The sequence below is a fragment of the Penaeus monodon genome, chromosome 26, assembly GCF_015228065.2.
Source record: "Penaeus monodon isolate SGIC_2016 chromosome 26, NSTDA_Pmon_1, whole genome shotgun sequence".
NCBI lineage: Eukaryota > Metazoa > Arthropoda > Malacostraca > Decapoda > Penaeidae > Penaeus > Penaeus monodon.
In genome coordinates this window covers 41,459,780-41,483,755 of record NC_051411.1, presented here as the reverse complement: position 1 = coordinate 41,483,755, position 23,976 = coordinate 41,459,780, and the positions used below count along the sequence as shown (strand labels likewise).

At 40.3% G+C, this 23,976-nt stretch overlaps 1 protein-coding gene across 1 annotated transcript in view; it reads right to left on the bottom strand.

The window, feature by feature from the left end:
* LOC119590190 (alpha-N-acetylglucosaminidase-like) overlaps nt 1-23,976 on the bottom strand; it is a gene marked incomplete at its 5' end in the record, with an annotated part of 69,603 nt that overhangs the window by 20,949 nt on the left and 24,678 nt on the right. The window contains 4 exon segments of the mRNA XM_037938982.1: nt 3,816-3,888; nt 5,910-6,052; nt 20,712-20,861; nt 21,701-21,785. Of these exon segments, the coding sequence (XP_037794910.1) occupies nt 3,816-3,888; nt 5,910-6,052; nt 20,712-20,861; nt 21,701-21,785 (451 nt within the window).

The window sequence follows — 23,976 nt, the reverse complement described above, 5'->3', positions numbered from 1 at the left end:
GAGAGCAAGCAAAAGTAAGAGAGTGGGGGGAAACAGGAGATGAGACAGATGAGAGAGAGAGAAGGGGGGAAGGGAGGGAGGGGGGTAGAGGGAGAGAGAGAGGGCGAGGGAGGGAGGGAGACTGAGAGAGAGGGAGAGAGGAAAATTATAATGGAAATGCCTGATAACAGCTAAAGCTATTTCCCAAAGACGAGAGAATTAGGGACAATGAAGAGCAAAAATGAAATGAAAAATAAACATGAGACTTAGACGAGAATTAGCAATAACTAGAGGACATGAAAGAAGTTGAGATAATGTCGGCCGTAAAGTTATGAGAGCTTGGTGGTTGGTGGTTGCACAAAAGGGAGATAAAGGTGGAAACTAAACTACTCCTAAAAGTTGCAATGTTGCCTTCTGTTGCAATACAGAGAGTGACGCTCGTTCTGCAGAAACTGTCTTTCACGTAAACCTTTTGAAGGCTGAGAACTTGGGGCTTGATGTTAAGGATATAAAGTTGACATACCTTCAGTTGTAGATGAAATAGCAAGAATAATAGTGATGATAACAATAACAATAATCATAATAGACAACACTATCAACAATAATAGCAACAATAATAAATAACAAACCATCATCAATAATATATGTATGTGTATGTATTGGGAACGTGTTTACATATACATAAGTGTGTGTATATACATGTACATACATACACACACAAACATACATACAGATATGAATGTTTATATATACATATACATATAATATATATATATATACATAAAAGTGTGTGCATGTGTGTGTGCCCACACACAAACCTGCCACGTGTCTCGATCAAAGCGTCTTGCACTGATACCAAATCAGAGGCCTTTAATCAGCCCAGAAGGACAGCCCATCAATAGCCTACAGTCAGTGAATTCGGCAGAGAATTCACCCGATGACGTAATAGAGTAGGACTATTCGGGGAAAGCTTCTGGGCTTCGCGTAGGCCGTTTTTATGCCTTGATTGATTGGAGGTCGAGCGGTGAGTGTGTTGGGGGGGGGGGGGGGGCTCTGGGGTTCCTTGTATCGGGGTTGGGGTTGGTGGTGGTGGTGTTGTTCTTGTCGCCGGTGGTGGCATTTTTTATTGTTTTTGTTATCGTTGTTGTTGTCCCCATCTTCTATTCCTCGTGTTATATCTTTATATAATATATCTATATCAATTATATCCCCTGTATCTACCCTACCCCCGACCCTTTTAGGAAGTTGAAATATAGTAATAGTTACCCCTCGTTGCTTTCATATCCCGTTTTCTTTGAGTCAAATTCGGCGAAAACGACCCCTTTTCACTTATTTTCTTTATTAATTTCTTCCTGAATTTATTCCTTTCTTCTCTTCTTTTTTCATCTCTTCTCTTCTCTTCTCTTCTCTTCTCTTCTCTTCTCTTCTCTTCTCTTCTTCTTATCTTTATCCTCCTCCTACCTTTCTTTTTATTTTTTTTCCTACTTTTTTCATTCTTTTCTTTTTTTATTTCTCCTCCTCCCTTTTTTTTCATTTCTTCTTCTTCATCTTCTCCTTATCCTTCTTTTTCTTCTTCCTCTTCTGCTTCTACTTTTTTTTCTTCTTCCTCTTCTGCTTCTATTTTTTTTTTTCCTCTTGTGCTTCTACTTTTTTCTTCTTCTCCTTCTCCTTCTCCTCATTTTCATTTTCATTAGCATCTACTTTTTTTTTATTCTTCTCCTTCTTCTCCTTCTTCTATTTCTTCTTTTCTTCTTCTTCTCATTCTCATTCTCATTCTTCTTCATCTTCTTCATCTTCTTAAAAGGAGGCAATAAAGAGAGGAATTGGAGGAATAGAAGAGAGAAGAGGGAAAGGGAGAGAAGAGGAAGGAGGAGGAAAGGAAAGGGAGGGAAAGAGGAGGAAAAAGAGGGGGAATAAGGAAAGGGTAGATTAGGAGAGGAAATGGGACGAAAGGAAGGGAGGAGAGGAAGGAGGTATAGCAAAAAGGAAAGAAGAAAGGAAATGGAGAGATTTAAAAGGAGAAGGGGAAGAAAGGAGATAAAATAGAGGAAGGAAAGAAGGGGAGATTTTTTTTTCTGGTGTGTAACAGAATTTCTTGATTATTTCTAATCCTTTCTCTTCTTCCCTCTTCTGCTGTAGCTGCGGCTACTGCTCCTTCTCCCTCTCCTTTTCCTCATCCTCCTCTCCTCTCCTCCTCCTCATCCTCACCCTCACCCTTATCATCCTCATCCTCATCCTCATCATGCTCATCCTCATCATCCGCATCCTCATCATCCTCTCCTCTCATCTTCATCCTCCAACGATAATGTCGTCAGGGGTATACAGCACATATACATTTCATGACTGTTGCTATGCGTCCGCGGGATCCTTCTTCATTTGTTCGCAGGAAATAACTCAATTCTTTCGTGATGGTTCCTCGATGTCCCTCGGGTCGCGCTGATGAGGCTGGCTGTCCCACTCGGTTACCTCTGCCACTAGTCTCCGGCATTACTTCCTGATTGGGTTCTCTCTCTTAATCTGTCTCCTCATATATACCACATATTGATGATAGATAGATTGATAGATAGACAGGTGGGTAGATAGACAGATAGGTAGATAGATAGAGGAAGGGATATGAAAATATATACTGTATATCTCCTCTCCTATTCGTCCCCCCGAACTATCTTGTGTAAAATAAGGAAAGGACATTGATAGTTAGAAATTGTTTGGTTGGCATTTCATCTCGGTTTAATCATTTCGCTTCTCCATTTATTCTCCTCTTTCCCTAAAAAGTGAATAGGAAGAGGAGTGAAATCTGAAATATTTCCCGTTTATGGCATATGTTGTAGAAATTGAAAAAAAAAGATATTTCATGTACAGTTAACATTCACAGCAGCAGTATAAACAATCAGTCGATGCGTTTTTGATCAAAGTGATGTGCAGTTGTTTAGAAAAGAGCCATCTATCGGCGGGAAAAAGAGGTGATGCCTGGACGTTCAATCCGTCTATACACATCTAAACCTTTAAATTGACAAACCAAAAAAACGTGTCCACATTAATTATGGTTCGGGGCTTCGTGAAATTCGAATATTTAAGACAGTTTAGAGAAGGATCAGTTTGATTGTTTTAGCACAGGATATATATAATTATATAGACGATATACCCAGGAGGCTTATCATTAAATAGAGACCAGTCCCAATGTTCGTTGCTCTTTCTCGGCAGCTCCGACAGGCGCGGAGGCAACGACGATCAATGTGAACACAATACGCCACGCTGATGTGTTAACGGTAAGATCACATATATTTTTCGTTATTTTAAAATAAGGTGGAAATTAGACGGACAATTTGGATCGAAACCTTCCCCTTCCTCGCCCACCCACTAAAAAAATATATAAATAAATAAAATAAAATAACAAAGACCCCTCAACCCTGCAGCACAATGAAAATGACAATGAAAATGAAAATGAAAATAGTGATTATAATAATCATAATATTGATAATAATAACAATAGTAGTAGTAATAGTGGTTGTGATAATAATAGTAATAAAAGCAACAATATCTATAGTAATAGATATATTAGCATTACTGATGATACTTGATTGTGATGACAATGAAGACGACGACGACGATGATGATGATGATGATGATGATGATGATGATGATGATGATGATGATGATGATGATGATGATGATGATGATGATGATGATGGCGATAATGATGATAATACTAAAATAACAATGACACAACAGTAATAATGAATTACAACAATCACCATTATCCTTATCACCACCACCACCATCACTGATATTCACACAATAATGAAGAGAAACGGGAGATTATAATAATAGTTACTCACCATCAGGTACTGCCAAGCGGTGGCCAAACGGGAGTCGCTGCTCCCGTACCTCCTGTGGGCGTAGTCCCCGGCCCTAAAAGCACAGGTGGAGAAAAAGGAAGGACCTACATAAGACTGAGGAAGATGCAGGGCAAAGATGCATGGTTAATCTGTCCCTTTGTGCGTGTGTAAGTGCGTATAAATAGGATTGAGTGAGGGAGAAAGGAGAGCGAGAGAGCTAATATAGAGTCAAGAGAGCGATAGAGCCAAGAGAGAACGAGAGAGCCATGGAGCCTGGGGAGAGCCACAGAGGCATAGAGCCAAGAGAGAGCCACTGAGCCACAGAGCCAACTGAGAAACCCAGAGCCAAGAGAGAGCGATACAGCCAAGAGTCACCGAGCCAGAAGAGCGATAGAGCCAGGAGAGAGCCACAGAGCCAGGAGAGAGCCACAGAGCCAGAAGAGAGCCACAGAGCCAGGAGAGAGCCACAGATCCATGAGAGCGATAGAGCCAAGAAAGAGCCAGAGCCAGGAGAGTGATAGAGAGCCACATTGCCAGGAGAGCCACATAGCCAGGAGCCACATAGCCAAGAGAGAGCGATAGAGCCAAAAGCCACAGAGCTAGGAGAGCGATAGAGCCATAGAGCCAAGAGAGACCCATAGAGCCAAGAGAGATCCACAGAGCCAAGAGAGAGTCACAGAGCCAAGAGAAAGTTCCAAGAAATAGCCATAGAGCCAAGAGAGAGCCACAGAGCCAATAGAGAACAACAGAGCCAAGAGAGAGCCACAGAGCCAAGAGAAAGCAACAGAGCCAAGGCGTTACAGAGCCGAGGAAAATCCCCCGCCCTGCTTCGCTGTCCATTAGCACACAACCCCGCAGAGAATATTAAGGTGTGCGAGTATATTAATGAATAATTAATGCATAATTTGCACAATTCTCCCAGCATAACGATGGAATCGGGATATACATCAAATAAAACCTCAATACCTGGTGGCCTCACGTACATATACACCCCCCCCCTCTCCTCCACCCCACTGTCAATTTGCTCATAAACATTGATGAGCAAAACATTAGGAATTCCATCTCAGCTTACGAATCCCCGTCTGACACTCGTCCTGGTTCTCTTGTCACTTTCTTCCCTCTAAAAGCATCTTTGAGGCTGAATTAATGTCGGGGAAGAGGAGTCTGTGTTTGTACTATGTGTAGGGGGTGGGGGGGAGGGGAAACTGTGTACTGTTCCTTGATTATTGTCATTAATTTTCTTGATTCGTTTCGTTTCATTCTTTCTTTGTGTGAACTTTCACTTTTTCCTTGGTTTTCTGTTTATATATATGTACATATATATATATATATATATATATATATATATATATATATATATATATATATATATATTTGTCTTTGTTATCTCTCATTCTCTTTATATATATTTCTCTCTCACTCGAGCTTTTATCATTTTGACTTTTCCAATTAATTTCTTTTCCTATTCTGATATTCCCTCCCTCTTTCCTCCTTCTCGTCTTCCCTAACAATCCCCTCCTTCACGCTTATCTGTTCGCTCCTTCCCTCTCTTTCTACTTCGTCTTCTATTTCATTTCTCTCACTCACTCTCACTCTCACTCTTACTCTTACTCTCACTCTCACTTTCTCTTTTTCTTTCTCTCTCCCCTTCCCTCTCCCTCTCCCTCTTTCTCTCTCCCCCTCCCTCTCCCTCTCTCACCCTCACCCTCACTCTCTCCCTCTCCCTCTCACTCTCTTATTCTCACTCTCTCACTCTCTATATATATATAATCCCTCTCTATTTCTCCCTCTCTGTCTACCTATATCTCTCTTCCAATCTCTATCTCTTTCCCTCTTTTTCTCTTTCACTCTGTCTCTTTCTCTATCTCTTTCTCTCTCCACGTACCTGTCTTCTTTCTATACGGCAAGGTCCGTAACTTACAGGGGCAAGTGGTTTTCAATCGTCAAATTCCCTTCATCCTCATCTCTTTATTCTATTTGTTCTTGCCTTATTTTTTCTTTTATACTGCTTCCACCGCTTTCTCCGTACACATTCCATGTTTTTAATTACCTTTACATTATTGGTTATGTGCGGAGAATGGACTGCTCACTTACCACCGCGTGACGTTGGGCGCGTGCTGCCTCCACCCCATTTCGTTCATGAAATCGTACATGACGTAATTCTGGTTAATTCCCTCCGGCGTGAGACCTGTGCCCACCATCGTGACGTTGGGGTATGCCCGGGCCTCCTGCAGGTTCTGTCGTGGGGAGGACAGGATTTTTTTTTTAGGTGGATTTTTTTTTTTTTTTTTTTTTTTTTTTTTTTTTTTTTTTTGTTTGTTTTTTTTGTTTGTTGGTTGTCTATTTATTTTCATTTATTTATATACAATTTATTTTACTAATTTACTTATTTATATTATATATTATGCACATATACATATACGTATGTGTATACATACATATATATGAATACATACATATATATGAATATATATGTGTATACATATCTAGACATGAATAAAACAGTAACTAGCTACAAATATTTTCTTCCAATCTATCATACCATTTTTCCCGAACACATAAAAGCACGTTTAAATCTAGTTGTACAATACAATTAACTGAACATTAGTTTCACATGAAGGAACTCCAAACGCGAGTGGATGTGTGAATGTATGTAGGTAAATTAATCAATCCATTTCTGCATCATATCATATATGTATATCTCGAAATATCGAAAAAAAATAACTATGATTTTGTCAAAGGCTCTGGATGTAAACAGGGTACTTAGTAAACGGGTGGCGAAATCTCTGTAAAGTGGTAATTATATAGCGTGAAAATAAACATATAAGGGTGTACATGTGTGTACACAGATACACACACTTTTATATATACATATAGATGTGTAAATATAAATACACACGCGCGCGCGCACACACACGCACGTGTATGTGTGTATCCCCCGGATGATTCTGTTCAGATGCTGTTATCATTACGGTTTTATAAGAACAATGGAGACTGGGCACAGGTCGATTGGTATGGAGGGAGAGAGGATATTACTATTTGTTATTGGCTGAGATAAAGATTAATGTCACACTCATATATACTTGTATACATATAGTAATATCCGCTGATAAGGTCGACTTCTCTCCCTCTCCGAGCCAATCGACCTACGTCTCGTCTCCTTTGTTCTTAGCAAACCGTAATGATAACAGCTGAACAGAATCATCCGCGGGAAAAGAGAGGAAATAATGCTAGTCTCTTGCATTTTCGTTTTTTTTTTTTTTTTTTTAAGTCGAGTTTTATCAGTTATAAATTCGATGTCGTGTTGTTCTTCAAGACAACATCCTTACTTTCGTGCCAGGGAAGAGACCGCGGGGATAGAAGTGCAAGTCACGATGATTTTTATTTGATAATGCATGTCGAAATCTCAACCTAAATATGAGCTTTAAACGTTAAGGAACTCTATTTATGTGTATACATAAAACATATGAGTGATTTAATATATGCATACATATATATATTATATATCATATATGTATATATCTATACACATATATATTCATATATAAAACATATATTTATATATATATATAAAACATATATTTATATATATATATATTTTATATATATTTATATTTATATATACTCGTTCTATTTCCTTTATATAACTAAACCTATAATTGCTAATTTAGTAAACCCTCTACGAAGATAAAAGATAAAAATGAATAAATAAAAATAAAAAGAAGCAGAGATGAAATATATGCACGAAAAGACAGAAAATTCAGATTTCCATAAAGTAGTTACTCAGAGTAAAAAAGTAAAAAAAAATTAAGCAGCCCTGAGGTAAAAATGTAAAAAAAAAAATAAAATAAAATAAAAAAAGATAAAAAATCCTAGCCTAGTTCGCTTGTTTCCAGGGAACAAGTTACATGTGTTTACTGCCTACAGATGAAAAAAAAAAAATAAGAGAAAAAAAAAATTATGGATGTTAAGGGAAGGGAGAGGAGTGGGTGCCGAGACGAGGAAGAGGAGGTATGAGGAGAGATGATAAACTGGGGAAATGGGGGAGAAGAGAAGTAGGCGATGAAAAGGTGAATGGGGAACGAAAAGAGAGATGGGAGAAGGAAATATGAGGTGAGGCGATGGCAGGAGTGAAAAAAGAGAGAAGGGAGAATGAGATAGGAGATTAAGATAAAATGAAAATATGGAGACACTGCATGAAAAAAAAATAATAATAAAGTCGGAAAATAGAGATCGGACGAAGAGCAGGGAAATAAAAGGAAAAGGGGAGAAATGGGAAAAGAGCGAAGGAGGGAAAGGCAAAATCGAAGAAAAGGAGGTTAGACCATTACTTCTCGCTACCCATGCAAATCAGGTGTGGGGGGGGGGAGGGAGTGGGCATCATATTCGGGTGAAATTGAGTTTAAATTTTCCACAAATAGGATTAGATCTTGAATGAAGCGGAGGTTATGAAGACGGACGTGAAAAGGAAGCGATGAGATTAGCGACGTGTTAATTGGCAGCTGCTTACGAGGCGGGAGAGGCGGGTATCGGCTATGCAAATGAGCCTTTTACTTTGAAACGGCAGTCGGCGGGTGAAATGGAGGGGGGGGGGGAGGAGGGACGGAGGGAGAATGTCCAATGTCTTTCCGTTAACTATTGTATTTCTCATGCTTTCTCCTCCCTTTCGCTTTCGTTTTCCCTATCCCTGTCCCTTCCTTTCCTTTTTCCTTTCCTTTTCTATTTCCCCTCTCTTCCTTTCCCTTTCATCGCCCCCCAACCCCTTCTACCTTTTCTTTTTTCCTCTTCTCTCTCTTTTCTCTTTCTCTCCTCTTTCTTTTCCTCTTTCTCTCCTCTTTCTCTTTCTCTCTCCTCTCTTTCTCTTTCTCTCTCCTCTCTTACTCTCTCCTCTCTCTCTCTCTCCTCTCTTTCTTTCTCTCTCCTCTTTTTCTCCTCTCTCCTCCTTTCTCCTCTCTCTCCTCTCTCCTCTTTCTCCTTTCTTTCTCCTCTCTTTCTTTTTCCTTTTTTTATTTTCTTCTCCTCTTTCTCTCTCTCCTTTCTCTCCTCTTTCTCTTTTTCTCTCCTCTCTCCTCGTTTTCTCCTATTTCTCTCCTTTCTCTTTCTCTCCTCTATTCCCTTCCTCTATCCTCTTTTCCTCTATCCTCTGTCCTCTCTTCCTCTATCCTCTCCTTTCTTTCTTTCCTCTCTTCTCTCCCTCTCCCTTTCCCCCCTTCTCTCGTCTCCATATCTCCCTCTCTCCTCTCTCTCGCTCTTCCTGTTTCAGCTCTTATTCAAGCCCCTCCTACTCCCTTTTCTTTTTCCTGTCCGATTTCGTCCTTTTCTCTCCTTTATCTTTCTCGTTTTTCTTTTCGTTCTAAAATCTTCCACTATTTTCCTTCTTGTCCCTTCCTTCTTTTCTTTCATCTTAGTCTTTATTGTCTCTTGTTCGCTTTCCCTTTATGTCCCTTGTCAGTTTATCTTCCATCTTCTATCAGCCTCTAACCTTCCCTTTCCTTTTCTCCCCTATCTACACCATCTTCTCTGATCCTCTTCCTCCCCTGTCTTTTCTCTCTCTCCCTCTCTCTCCATCTTTCCCTTTCTTCCTTCAGTGTCCCACCCACTCCATTCGCCCTCATACCCCCCCCCACTCCCCTTGCCCCTCCTGAATACCCTACCCAACTACTATCACAGTTCCCATTTCATGCCCCTTTCCCTCTTACCCCGAACTCCTTCCTCTATCATACCTCCCCCTATATCACCCTTATACCTCTTCCTTTACCGATAGGCCTTCCCCTCTCACCCAACATCCCTAACAGGCGCCATAACCCTCCCCCCCTTCCACCCCACCCCCCTTACCACCCCTACTCCCCCTCTTACCCACCTACTTCTCCATTATCCGCCTTCCCCCTACCCCCCTACCCTCCTCTCAACTAACCGCCGCGTCTCTCTTCAGACTTGCAAATAACGCGATATGCTTCGAAAAGGCAAGAAAGCGCGTGACGTTTGGGGCTTAAAACATGCAGATTAAGTGACATCCTTCCCGTCCTCCGTCTGTCACAAGATTAACATCGTCGTTAGGTGTCGACCGCGGTTTCAACGAGACGACGGCGTGACGTGGTGAGGAGAGGAAACGAGGGGGGGGGGGAAAGAAAGAATATATATTGCCGAGATTTTTTTTAATAACGATACTTACAATGTTGATAATACGTGGTAAGGACAGGAAACGAGGGGAAAAAATGCTTTTTTTTATATGAAAACGATATTGATAATAATAATAGTATTAATAATAAAAAATAAATTAGTAAAAATAATGATAATGATTATGATAATTATATGCTGCAAGGAGAGGAAACGAAAGAGAAAAAATGGCGCAGAGATGTTTTAATAATGATAATACTGTGGTGAGGAGAGGAAACAAGAAAAAAAAATAAGTGGTAAATTTTAAAAATAATACGTGTCAAGGAGACGAAAGAAAACAGGTAAAAAAGGTGCAGATTTTTTTTTTTTTTAATGAATAAAAATGAAACAGCATTAATGTGGGTTGTTTGATGGAAGGGAGGTCTTTGTTGTTGCCGTTTCTGAATTGTTTGTGAGCTGACAAGGGATTTCTCTTTTTATTTCCTTTTCTGTGTTCTTTTCTTTTTCTTTCTCTTTCTCAGATCTCTCAGATTTTATCTGTTCATCTATCTACCCCTACTGCCTATCTGTTTATCTATCCACATTCAATTTTCACAAATTTTATGCCTTTTTCCCAAATAATCTATAGACTATAAGGGATCTAAATACATTTTCCTTTATAACCTATAGACAATGAAGGATCCAAACCCTTTTTTGCCTAATCTATAAACTAGAAGAGGCCCAAACGCCGTTATTTTTTTTATTTTTTTTTTTTTTAATAATCTATACATTATAAGGGATCCAAACACCTTCATCCTTCTATTATGGGATCGGATGCTGATGTTTTTCCTGCTCTCCGCCTCTGGGTCCCTGGTTTCTATTACTATTTTTATGTTGGCTTGTTTTTGTTGTTGGTTATCATCTTTGATATCATTGTGATTATCATAATTATGTCATTTTCATTGTCATTATCAGTCATTGTCATTATCGTTGTCATTATCTTTCCCATTATTATCATTTTCTTTATCATTATCATTGCTATCATCATTGTCATTATCATTATCATTGTTATTATTATCAGTCATTACCATTGTCATTGCCATTTATCATTGCCATTATCATTACCATTGTTTTTATAATTGCCATTATCAGCCATTATCAATTATCATTGCCATTTTCATAGTCATTATCAATCATTAATACTGTCACTATCATTATCACAGCTATTGTCATTATCATTTACCATTGCTATTATCATTGTAATTATCATTATCAATATCATTATCATTGTTATTATAATTGCCATTATAAGCCATTATCAATTACCATAATCATTTTCAATCATTATCACTGTCACTATCATTATCACAGCCATGTCATTATCATTATCATTGCTATTATCATTGTCATTACCATTATGTTATTATAATTGCCATTATCAGCCATTATTAATTATCATTGCCATTATCATGTTCATTATCAATCATTATCATTGTCACTATCATTATCACAGCCATTGTCATTATCATTGTCATTGTCAGTCACTATCATTATCATTGACATTATCATTGCATTTATCAGTCATCATTTTCGTGGCCACCCATGGGTGACTAAGCAACTTGCGGTCTCAGGCTAAACTGTGGGGGATTTCGGAGCAGCAGGAGGCCCCAGAAGTACGGAGTTATGGCCCACGGCGTATGGACACGCTCTGGCTCCATACCAACTCCTGCCCCCTAGCCACCCTGGGGTAATTGGGTGGCTCGGGGGAGGTGGGCCTTGCCAGTCCTCCCCCCAGAAAACCCTCTGGCAACTTTCAAAATAAATGGATATGCTGGGGGGAGGGGTGTTATCCCTCCCACCCAGCAGTAAAGGTGGGCTATGGGTCCTGCTGGGACTATGAAGCTTGTGGGGCAAAGCCCTTGGGAACCCCACAGGTGGATGGGTGGCCCCACAGCCCGCCAACCCCTCCCTTTATTTGGGGGAGCATCGGCGGGGGCGGCAGAGGTGGTGTGCACCAAGTGATCCCCCAAGGCAAAACCTTAGGTGAGCTTTCCAGGTAAGCACTTGGAACATCCGGTCCTTGCTGCAGGATAAGCGGTTACCTCTGCTATCCCGGGAATGGAAGCAACTGGGAGTTGAGGTGGCTGCCCTCTCAGAGGTGAGAAGACCTGGTAGCGGCACGATCAGTATGGTTGGGTACACCTACTACTGGTCGGGCCGCAGTGATGGTCACCACCTCCAGGGTGTAGCCATAGCCATCTCCAGCTAACTTCAGCCCTCGGTAGTTGAGGTGACACCGGTTGATGAGCGTATTATGGCATTAAGACTGAAACATGCTTTTGACTTCATGTCTCTTATTGCTGTATACGCTCCTACCAATGTATGTAAACTTGATGTGAAAAAGGTGTTCTATGCCAAACTCGCACCTGTGGCAGATAATTGCCCCTGCCGAGATATTCGCATTGTTCTGGGCGACTTCAATGGGGTATCCAGCTGTGACCGAGCTGGATATGAGATGTCGGTCGGCCTCCATGGCTTGCAGCAGCGAGAATAGCCTCCTTCTCTGGGACTTTGCTTGGTCCCTGAAAATGAGGATCTGGCTCCTGGTACCAGCACTCCAATCCACATCGCTGGACATGGTACATAGATACGGGTACAGTGGCCAAGATCGACCACATTCTTGTTAGCACGTGATGGAGGATCCTCCAGAACTGCAGGGTTTACCAGAGTGCCGAGTTCCGTGGCACTGACCATAGGCTGGTTGTGGCTACCCTGCGAGTCCACTTCAAAACTCCCCGTCCCTCCAGTGGACACCCTAAGGTGTTTCACTTGGACAAACTAAGGGAGGAGTGTGCCCATGGGTTTACCATGGCAGTCTGACTAATTCACAGAACTCAACAACCTGATGGACCCAGGTGCTCTGTGGGAGTTCAAGCGCAAAACACTCGAAGCAGCCCAGGAGTCCATTGGCGTATGCCTGAGGGCAAGGCAGAATTCCATCTTCCTGGAGGCATTAAAGGCCACTGAAGTGTGTCGCATGGCTTGGCTGAATGGTAATCAGTTCTTCTGTTGCTCCATGGTGCGTAGGTCGCGGACACTGATGAGAAGGGACAAGGAACAGTTCATCAGGAATCTTGCTGAGGAGGTTGAAGGCCATTTCTTGGTAAATGACCTTCACCCTGCCTACCAAGCCCCAAGAAAGCTGAACTCTAAGCCCTCCACACAGAAGACTGCAGTCTGATCAGCGGATGGACGGATCATCTCAAATCATGAGGTTCATGAACTTTGGGCTGAGTATTTTGAGCAGTTGTACCAGGTAGACCCTCCAACAGTTAGCTTGGATGCAAGCTATGTCATACATATGCCAAACCTTCCCATCAGCGAGGAACCTCCTCCCCTAATGGAGGTTAAGATGGCAATTTCCAAGCTGAAGAGTGGGAAAGCTGTTGGCATATGTGATATCCCTGCTGAACTGCTAAAGGCTGGGGGTGAACCTATGGCTTGGGGCCTGCATACAGTCCTAACTGCCATCTGGCAGTTTGATACCATTCCCCCTGACCTGCTGAGGGGCGTGGTCATCCTAATCTGGAAGAGGAAAGGGGGTCATTGGGATTGCAGCAACCACCGTGGCATTACATTGCTCAGCATACAGGCAAAGTTCTCGCCCACATTCTTCTGAAACGGATCCGCAACCACCTAATGAAGCATCAGAGACCGGAGCAGTCTGGATTTACTCTGGCAAGTCCACAATAGACAAAATATTAGCACTTTGAGTAATTGTGGAATGCCGTCCTGAGTTTGGTCATGGGTTGCATGCAACCTATATCGACCTCAAGGAGTTTGACTCAGTCCATCGGAAATCACTATGGGAGATCCTGAGACTCGGGAATTCCAATGCAGATTATTGGCCTAATAGCAAGCCTTTATACTGGTACGGAAAGTGCTGTAAAGTGTGGTGGGGGTCTGTCAAACTTCTTCCCTGTTAATTCAAGGGTGAGGCAAGGCTGTGTCCTTGCACCAACAATTTTCAACACCACTATGGACTGGATAATGGGCAAAGCTACAGTGTGGAACAACACTAGGCAATATCAAGGTTTCAGACCTTGACTTTGCTGATGTTGCTATTCTACCAGAGTCCTTGGAGTCGCTGGTGGCGGCTCTTGATGCATTTAGCAATGAGGTGAAGCCCTTAGGCCTAGAGGTCTCCTGGTCCAAGACCAAGATTCAGGACTTTGGTGGGCCTGTTAGGGAAACCCGTTCAGTCGATCCATGCTTGCGGCAAGGATGTTGAAGTTACAGAAAGTTTTACATACCTTGGTAGCGTAGTTCATATATCTGGGTTGTCAGACCAAGAAGTCAATAGACAGATTGGTCTGGCAACTGGAACCATGAACTCGATCTACAAGAGCATTTGGAGATGTCGGTACCTATGCAGAAAGACCAAGCTGTGTCTTCAAGGCCTTGATGCTGCCTGTTTTGCTCTATGGAAGCGAAACCTGGACGCTATCCAGTGTCTTGGAGTCTCGTCTTGATGCCTTTTGTAACAAGTCCCTTCACTGGATCATGGGGTACAGTTAGCAGGACCATGTGTCCAGCCGATGGTTACACCATGAAACTGGCATAAGACCTGTTACTTGCATAATCAGGGATCACCAACTCAGGCTATATGGGCACCTAGCTTGTCTCCCTGTGGACAACCCTGCCCATCAGGTTATCTCTTTGCGATACAACCCTGGGTGGAGAGGGCTTGTGGGACGACCCAGGTCATGGTTTGGGAACCTCGATGAGACCTGTCACGAGGAATTAGAGATGGGCCGTGGGCCTGCCTGGAGACTCGCCTCGAGGGATCCTCGTGATTGGAAGCGAAGGGTGGATGCGGCCAATCGCCCCCATCGGTGTTAGCCCCTTGATGATTATCAGTCATCATTTTTATTGTCATGATCATTGTCATTATCATTGTCATTATCATTGTCATTATTACTGCCATTATCATCATTGCCATTGTCACATTACCATTATCATTATCCTTGTCATGGCATCATTGCCATTATGATTGCCATTGTCACTCACTTATCACTGCCATTGTCACTATCACTCACTATCATTGCCATTATCATTATCATTGCTATTATTAGTCATTATCAGTCATTATCATTGATATTACCATTATCATTGCCATTATCATGATCATTGCCATTATCAGTCATTAGCATTATCAATTATTGTCATTATCATTGCCATCAGCATTGTTATTATCAGTCATCATTATCATTATCATTGCTACTATTAGTCATTATCATTATCAGTCACTATCATTATCATTTAAATTATCAGTCATCATTATCAGTCATTTTCATTCTCATGATTGTTGTCATTATCATTATCATTCCCATCATCAGTTACTATCATTATCATTACCATTATTACCATTACTATCATTATTCCATTATTAGTAGTGTTATATCTATTACTTAATATTATCATTTCAGTCAGTTTAATTCCGAGAACTTTATAAAGTACGCTTTTCAGTACTGTTCAAAGCCTGTCTGAATTTTAATCATTTTTGTAATAAGTAGATTCAGGGAACGCAATTTATTCATTACGCTAAACCTTTTTTATTATTTTCTAGTTTTTATTTATATACATTTGAAAAGTCTTAAAATCTTCCTTCCATTGATATATTGTCGATTCATTTTAATTTTTATTTAAAAGAGGCAAAGTTTACACATGATCGAGAGACGGTCAGGTCGTAAAAAAAAATCCGTGATTTATGTGCCATGTCCACCGAGTTTTTTTGTTGTTTTTTTTTTTTTTATCATTATTATATGCTTTTTTTTACACATAGACGGCTCCACAAGTTCTTCGTTACCGAGAAGTCAATTACTAGTCTACCTATCTTACCAGTTTATCATTATCCTTTAGTTTCGGAAATGATATCCAAAATATCAATAAAAGTAAATAATCAAACAAATTTCGGATTATTCAAAGCACGGGGAATCAGGTGAGTTCCCGTAAGCCTCTCTGATTGGTTCCCTGGTGGTTGAGGGTTTCTACATGTACTGCCCCCCAAAAAGGTTGGGGGGCAGTACATGTAGCCTCGGCCAGGGGATTAACCAGCTGCGTTGCCATTTTTACGTATTTAGTCAAGAAAGTGAAAAAAGGAGGCTACACTTATGAAATATGAATGGTTAATGGTTACGAAGCAAAAGAAATGTACTATACATCAGAGGTTATATACAACTATAGAAAGGAGTGAATAGGGTAAAGTCATATAGGAGTTCAGGAAGGTAGAGACTGACAGGGGGCGATTAGGTCACAGTTAAAAGTGTGGGATTTTGCAAGGTTGTCTGTAGGCTAAGGTAGGGATTAGCAAAGGAGAAAGGGTTTTTCAGGGAAATTAGATCACAGTTTCGGGAAAAATGTTAAGAGGGAATTAAGGAAAGGAGCTGTTGCGACAAAGGATCACATGTGTATCCAAGAGGGAAGTGGAAGGGATAATGGGGAAGGAAGGGGGGGATGATGCGACTGAAGCTGGAGGGAATGGGATGTTTAGGGAAGGAGTGGGAGGAAAGGGTGTATTGGGAGCATGAGTAGGAGGATGGATGTCAGCAGTTACTTTGAGTGTATAGGGAATGGGAGCAGAGAGATTGAAGGATTGATGAGGTGTGGGTCTGTTATCTTGGGTCATGATTAGTTTTGAATGTCTTTGAGAGTTTCTTTAGTGGAACCGGTCGGAGAGGTCTGAGAAACAAAGTTTTTCTTGTGAGGGGGAGAAGAGGTGACAGATGTTTGACAGGTGGAGAGAGAGGTTGATGAGAGGATGGGATAGATGGGGTTTAGCGTTTAACTTATCTTGTGCGAGGTGGAAGAGGTCCCGGGGAAGTAGAGACTGGAGTGTCTGGAATCATGATGGAGATTGGGGAGTCTGGATTTAGAATGGCAAAAGAATTGGACTGGGAGAGGGAGGGGGTAGAAGTTCTGAGAAAGATACTGGGGGAGGTAAAGGGAGGGACAGAGTGAAGGACATTACTGGAGTAGGGAGTGAGAAAGAAAACTCGTCGGCCAAGTATGAATCTGAGAACTGACACTTCAAAATTGTAATTAGGGCAAGTTTTTTCCACAATCTGACCGACCCTTGCCGTAGACTGGGCAGTTTGTCAGGGAGGTGGAGACAATTCCGGTACAAGTATTGAGGGAGGGATGATGCTGGGCTGGAAGGGGTTTGCCAGTGAAGTCAGCTAGGACTGATAATGCTTTAGCTTGGGATTCGGATTTAGCAGTGGCAAAGCGGGAACGATAGAGGCGGCTGCAGAAGGAAACTTTGCCTACTTGTTTTGAAGGCATTACTGGAAGAGGAGTGTTGTCAGAGTAAGGGGCTGTAGAAGGGATTACTGAAATCCATCCAATTTGGCTGGGCTAAACAGAGTATTCAGTATGTTTGTAGAGGTGGGGGTATAGTACAGGGACGTGTGAAAGAGGGAGTAGTGTTGAGAGAGGTAGTACTGCGGAGAGGTCGACAATAAGGCTGCAGATAGAGTAGTTAATTAATAGAGTTGTGGGGATGGAGATAAAGTGGAGGATATTGGGAGAGGGGGAATGTTTCCTGAAGATTGAGTATTGACCTGGATGGATGATCTGGACTGGACTGATGCAATGAGGAGGGGGTAGTAGTAGTATTCAGAGTCGTGGTCAAAGGAGATCCTTGGGTCTAAGAAACGGGAGAAATTAAATGAGTGGGGTTATTTGATAAAGGGGTAAGCCTCAATGGTTCACTGTCGTCATTCCTGGATATGGTAAGCCTAAGGTATGTTGGGGAGAGAAATAGTCCACCCCTCAGGGTCAACCTGAGGAATATCGTGCCCATGGCTTCCCCAGGCCGTTTATGACTGGTACAGTGTCAGACTTTAATCCTTTCAACACGGCTCTCACACCTTAGGTAGATAGAAGAGAAGGAAACGAAAGGAGAAAAGACCGTGCAAAATTGAGTCGAGGCCTGCGTCGCAGTCTCCGTCTCCTAATCCCCCCCCCCCCCCACGGCAACAACGGGCATGGGACAGCTTTTGACTCCCTCTCGTTTTCTTTTTTCTCCTCCCCTCTCCATTTTCCTCCTCTTCCTCTCCCTCTTCCCTTTCCCTTTCCCTTTCCCTTTCCCTCTCCCTCTTCCCCTTTCCCTTCCCCTTCCCCACCCCCATCCTCTCCCTCCCCTTCTCCCTTTCCCTCTCCTCCCTCTCCCTCTCCTTCTCCCTCTCCTTCTCCCACTTCCTCTCCCTCTCCCTTTTATCAACAAAGAATAAGAAATTATTTTACTAACTTAATTATCTCGCTAAGACCCTTCTCTCTTATTTAACTTACAACCTAGAAATATTTCATAATACATATCACTCAACTTTTCAAAAATGAAAATTCCACAATGCTAAGTTCTAAATAATAATAAGTGTCTTGGTTCATCTCTCAGCGGGCTTGTGTTTTCCATTTGTCTTGATTAACTCCAAAGTTCGTGGGATTTATGCTATTCGGGTATTCGAGACACTGGCTGGATGTATTTCCCTTTCCGCTGGTAATGCCTTCAGTCCGATTTTTCTTTTTTTTTTTTTTTTTTTTTTTCATTCAGTCCGTTTTCCTAAATTTCCTTAATTTTTTTTCGCTGGAGTCGTGTTTTTTGGAGTTTTTCTGGTTATTTATGTAATTTTGGGGAATTATTTTGGTTATCGGTTCAATAGTTTTTAAACTCATTCTGGTTATCTCTTTAGTATTTTCTTAAGTAAACTACCTAGTCATTCATTTATTTTTATCTAACGTTATCTAATTAGGCGTAAGTATGCAGCTCTGTAATCTATTTAGTCATTTTTAATATTTAATGTATTTTTGTGTCACTTTTCCAGATAGTTTTAGTATTTTCTTTGTCAGGGTGGACATTAAGAAATTGTGACTCTTCAAAAGGAAATGATATTAACAATTCCATATTTTCAATAACAATAAGCACTTGCAATACGGTTAGATTCTGCACTACTATTATTCATATTGAAGTTCAGTATGCATTTTTACATCATGATACAAAAGTATATGACATACTAACTCTAATCAAAGGGCGTTACACTGTGTATGCGTATCGTATCAGTATGTGAACTATGTAACGAACAATTATGCATGTATGGCAACACTGTTACTATTCTAGAGTCAGTTGCACTGTCGCTACGGTACGAGTCATTACAGACCCTCGTGTATCGTGATCTCGCCTGTCAATATATAATCAAAGGATTTACGTGAGATTATCTATTTACATCTGGTAGACATTCTGTGGACACCCACACACTGTGCTCTTCTATCTTATAACCTTATTTTGTAAAACTTTGAAAGACACTGGAATTAATAACCGTTCTCTACTAAAAGAAAAGTACTATCGAGTTCATATAATGTACATATCAATTTGTACATGGTATTAAGATTTCCTTCATATACCTCAGGTTATATAAACGTATATTTCAGTTGTTTCTTAATGAAAATGTGTCAAGGCGTTTTTAGTTAGTATATTGGTATGATTTCTGCTGTAGGAATTGTTTGTCAAATTAAGAATATCCTACCTACGTATTTGTTATTCGAAGATGTGCAAAGTTTGATGCAGCAGCTGACTGTCCACCTGTCAGATTGCACAGGTTGGGAGGGTTGAATGTAAGAATGGTTTTCACTTGTAAAAGAAAAAATAATTTCACTTGTAATTCAAAGAAACAAACAAAACAAAGTTTGGGGGTAATCACTTTTTAATGGCATTCCCTTGAAAAAAAAAAATAGAATACAAATTATGATCCCAATTCAAGATTTAAAAATTAGCTACAGTTTTTATTTAGACAGATATACACACAAACCCAAACACGACCTCCAACCTCATACAAACGCACGCGTATATCTAAAAATTCCAATCATTTCTTATCTGTTCCCCCTGATTATTATTTATGGATTTCATCTTTCAATCGATTCACCCCGAAAAAAAAAAAAAAAAAAAAAAAAAAAAAAAAAAAAAATATATATATATATATATATATATATATATATATATATATATATATATATATATATATATATATATATTCGTGGCTTTCATCTCTCAGTATACTTTCACTGACATCGGTTTACTTCACCTTTGACCTGCGGCAGTTTTGTGAACGTATATTGATACATAAACTAGTAATAGCCACATTAGTCACTGCTATTATTGTTAGTCCCTCTTCTTACTCTTACTCTAGCTTTGTCCCATTCTTATTACGTATTTACGGTGCACAAGAATTTATAGTTTTCTCCGTTTTCATCAATTCATATTATATCTTATAATAAGCAGAAAGAGAGAAGTTTTACCACATTACCATCGTCATCATCCTCACAACATTCAAATACAATCCATTATGATAAGGAACCTTGACTTTTCCTCCTCTTTATCATCACTGCCATCCATATATATGGGTATAATGCAAAGTGGTCCCAATATGACAATTTCAAGAACTTGCAATACTCACCTAATGTTGATAGTGGATAATATAAGCAGTAGTACTAATGATGATGGTGCACATGTCAATAATAACGATAAACAATACAGCAATACACACACATAAATATATATATATATATATATATATATATATATATATATATTTATTTATTTATTTATTTATATGCATAATGTTTCTAGTAATAAAATCACAAAGAATGACCTCATTCAATTTTAGCCCCCCCCACCCCAAGACCCTCCATCGTGCCCAAATGGGAACCCTTTTCACCCCTCCCCGCCCCGCCCCACCCCCTCCTCACCTGCAACAGCGTCCCAACGTTGCCGAAGAGGCCGTCGACGCCGCCGTAGTTGTGCAACATGTTGAAGATGAAGGGCTGCCCGAAGTAGGACTCGAGGCGGTTGTATTGAGGCGCTCGCTCGGAGGCCAAGTCCAGCACTAGGAGACGACCCTGGGGGAGTGGAGGGGGATGGAGGGAGGGAGGGCGCGTTAGAGGGAGGGGGAAGGCGGGATGGAAGGAGCGGGGAGATGGAGGGAAGGAGGGTGGGGGAGGATTGGAGGGAGGGAGGGAAGGTGTGGGGTTAGAAGAGGAAGATTGAGGGAAAATAGGGGTAAATGGGGTGAGGGAGGATGGGATGGTCAGGATGGAAGGAGGGGTGAGGGGTGAGGGAGGGAGATGGAAGGAGGTGGGAAATAAAGGAAGGGAGGGAAAGGTGAGGGATTAGGGAGGAGGATGGAAGGAATCAGGGAGAGAAAAAGGTGATTAGTTTGAGTGTGAAACGTGTAATAAACATATATATACACGCACAAATACAATCCATGTTAATATTCAAAACTATAGAGGGACAATTACCTTCTCGCCAGAAGATTAAAAGAACAAATCAGACGGACAGAAGCAAGCGAGAGAAGAGGAAGAAAACTTCGTTCCATTGAGAGGAAACAATAGTTAAATGGAAGGGATGTTGCTTTGCGATGTCATGGTATGGTGTATGGTACTGTTTTTATATCCATTGTTTGTTTTACCCTAAAGTGAATTTTTAAATTCTTTTGTAAAATGTGTTATTATGGAATGTCTCTATTTGTGTTTGTAAGTGGTCGTGTGCGTGTGCGTGTGTGTGTGTGTTTGTGTGTGTGTGTGTGTGTGTGTGTGTGGTGTGCGTGTGCGTGTGCGTGTGCGTGTGCGTGTGCGTGTGCGTGTGCGTGTGCGTGTGCATACGCATGCGTGCGTGCGTGTGAGTGCGTAACCTTATGTGTTCTTCCTTCCCTTCCTCTCTTCTACTTTACACTTACAATTGGCACTGACGTGAGGAGTGCCTTAGCCTGCTCGGTGTGCCAGAACTGTTGAGCGTTGTAGAAAATCCAGCCTTGCATAACCCTGTGGCAGAGCAAGGTCAGAGGTCACGGTTAGAGAGGTTAGGTCATGCTAGGGGTTTCCATGCACAAGAACCAGTAAGTTAAAGAAAATATCTAAAGTGTCAATTGCTACTTTCATTCAGACATGCTTTTTTTTGTTCTTTGCTCTCGTTCACGTACGATGACTCCATTTTCAATTCTAAATTAATTTATTTTCTACAGAATCATAATTAAACATACATATATACATATATATGTATACATATTGACTGTCGCGATGGTCCAGTGGTTAGAGCACTGGACCCTCATGATCCCGAGTTCAATTCCCTGTCGCGGCGGTCGTAAAAATGCCTGCGCTCTAACCGCCGTGCCGCCGTGAAATAGGTGTTAACCGCCGAACCGCGGTTGATTAGGAAGGGCATCCAATAAGGGTGAGACTGCCAAATATTCACTCAAATAATGAATTGAGAGAGCCCGATTTCCTGCAGTGGAATAAATGGCTGTTGGAAAAAAAAATTAAACATATAGATACAAGAGGAATAAACAGTCGTAAAAATGCCTGCACTCTGGCTGCTGGCTCGAACCCGAACCGCGGTTGATAATGAAGGGTAAGGGTGGCAATGCCAAATAACCTCTCTATAATGAACTAAGAGCGGCCTATGTCCTACAGTGAAATGAATGGCTTTTCATTCTATATATGTATGTGTGCGTTTTTTTCATGAATGTGCATATATGTATATATATATACAGTATATATGTATATATACAGTATATATATATACTGTGTATGTATATATACTTTATAATTATTATATATAAGTTTACAGTATATATATTGATATATACATATGTATGCATATACTGTACATACACTGTATATATACTGTATATATATTGTATATACTGTACATACTGTATATATACTGTATATATAATGTATATACATACCGTATATACATACCGTATAAACATACCGTATATACATACTGTATAAACACACTGTATAAACATACTGTATATACATACTGTATATATATAATGTATATATAATGTGTATATATACTGTATATATATACTGTATATATATACTGTATATATATACTGTATATATATACTGCATATATATACAGTATACATATATACATACTGTATACATATATATATATCATATATAGTTTATATATCATATGTATATATATATTCATTTATTTATTTATATGCGTCTGTATATACTATATCTACTGTATATACTGTATATATACTGTATATATACTGTGTATACTGTATATACTGTATATATATATATATTGTATACACTGTACATACTGTATATTACTGTATACATACTGTATAAACATACTGTATAAACATACCGTATAAACATACCGTATAAACATACCGTATAAACATACTGTATAAACATACTGTATAAACATACCGTATAAACATACTGTATAAACATACTGTATAAACATACTGTATATACATACTGTATATATGTACTGAATATGCATACTGTATATACATACTGTATATACATATACTACCAACAACAAGCAACTGTTAGAACCACTTATGGGTTAACAGAATGGTTCGAAGTCAAACAAGGAGTGCGACAAGGTTGCATTCTTTCTCCGCACATCTTTAACATATATTTTGAAACAATTATGAGAGGTGCTCTAGAGAATTTTGAAGGAACTGTAGATGTTGGTGTATACAAAATATCAAATCTAAGGTACGCCGATGATATAGTTTTGGTTGCCAGCAGTATCACTGAACTACAACAACTACTAGATAAAGTTAGAGAAGCAAGCGAAAAGGCTGGCTTGTTTCTTAATGCCAAGAAAACTAAGATCATGAAGATTCAAAGATAACCGGCAATGAACCATGATGAACATGTTACAATCAACGGAATGATTGTGGAAAATGTGAAAGAGTTCACTTATCTTGGAGCTGTTTTAACTAATACATATGATGATTCACCGGAGATAAAAAAGAAGAATTACCATTGCCAAAAGCGCCACAATTGCTCTCAATAACAACTGGAAAGACCGAAGCATTACCTTACCGACAAAGCTGAGGTTATTGAACTCATTAGTTTTCCCAATTGCATCATATGGTTCTGAGTGTTGGGTGCTGAAGTAGATAGACAAGAAAAAGATCAATAGTTTTGAAATGTGGTGTTACAGACGAGTACAGCATATTAGCTGGAC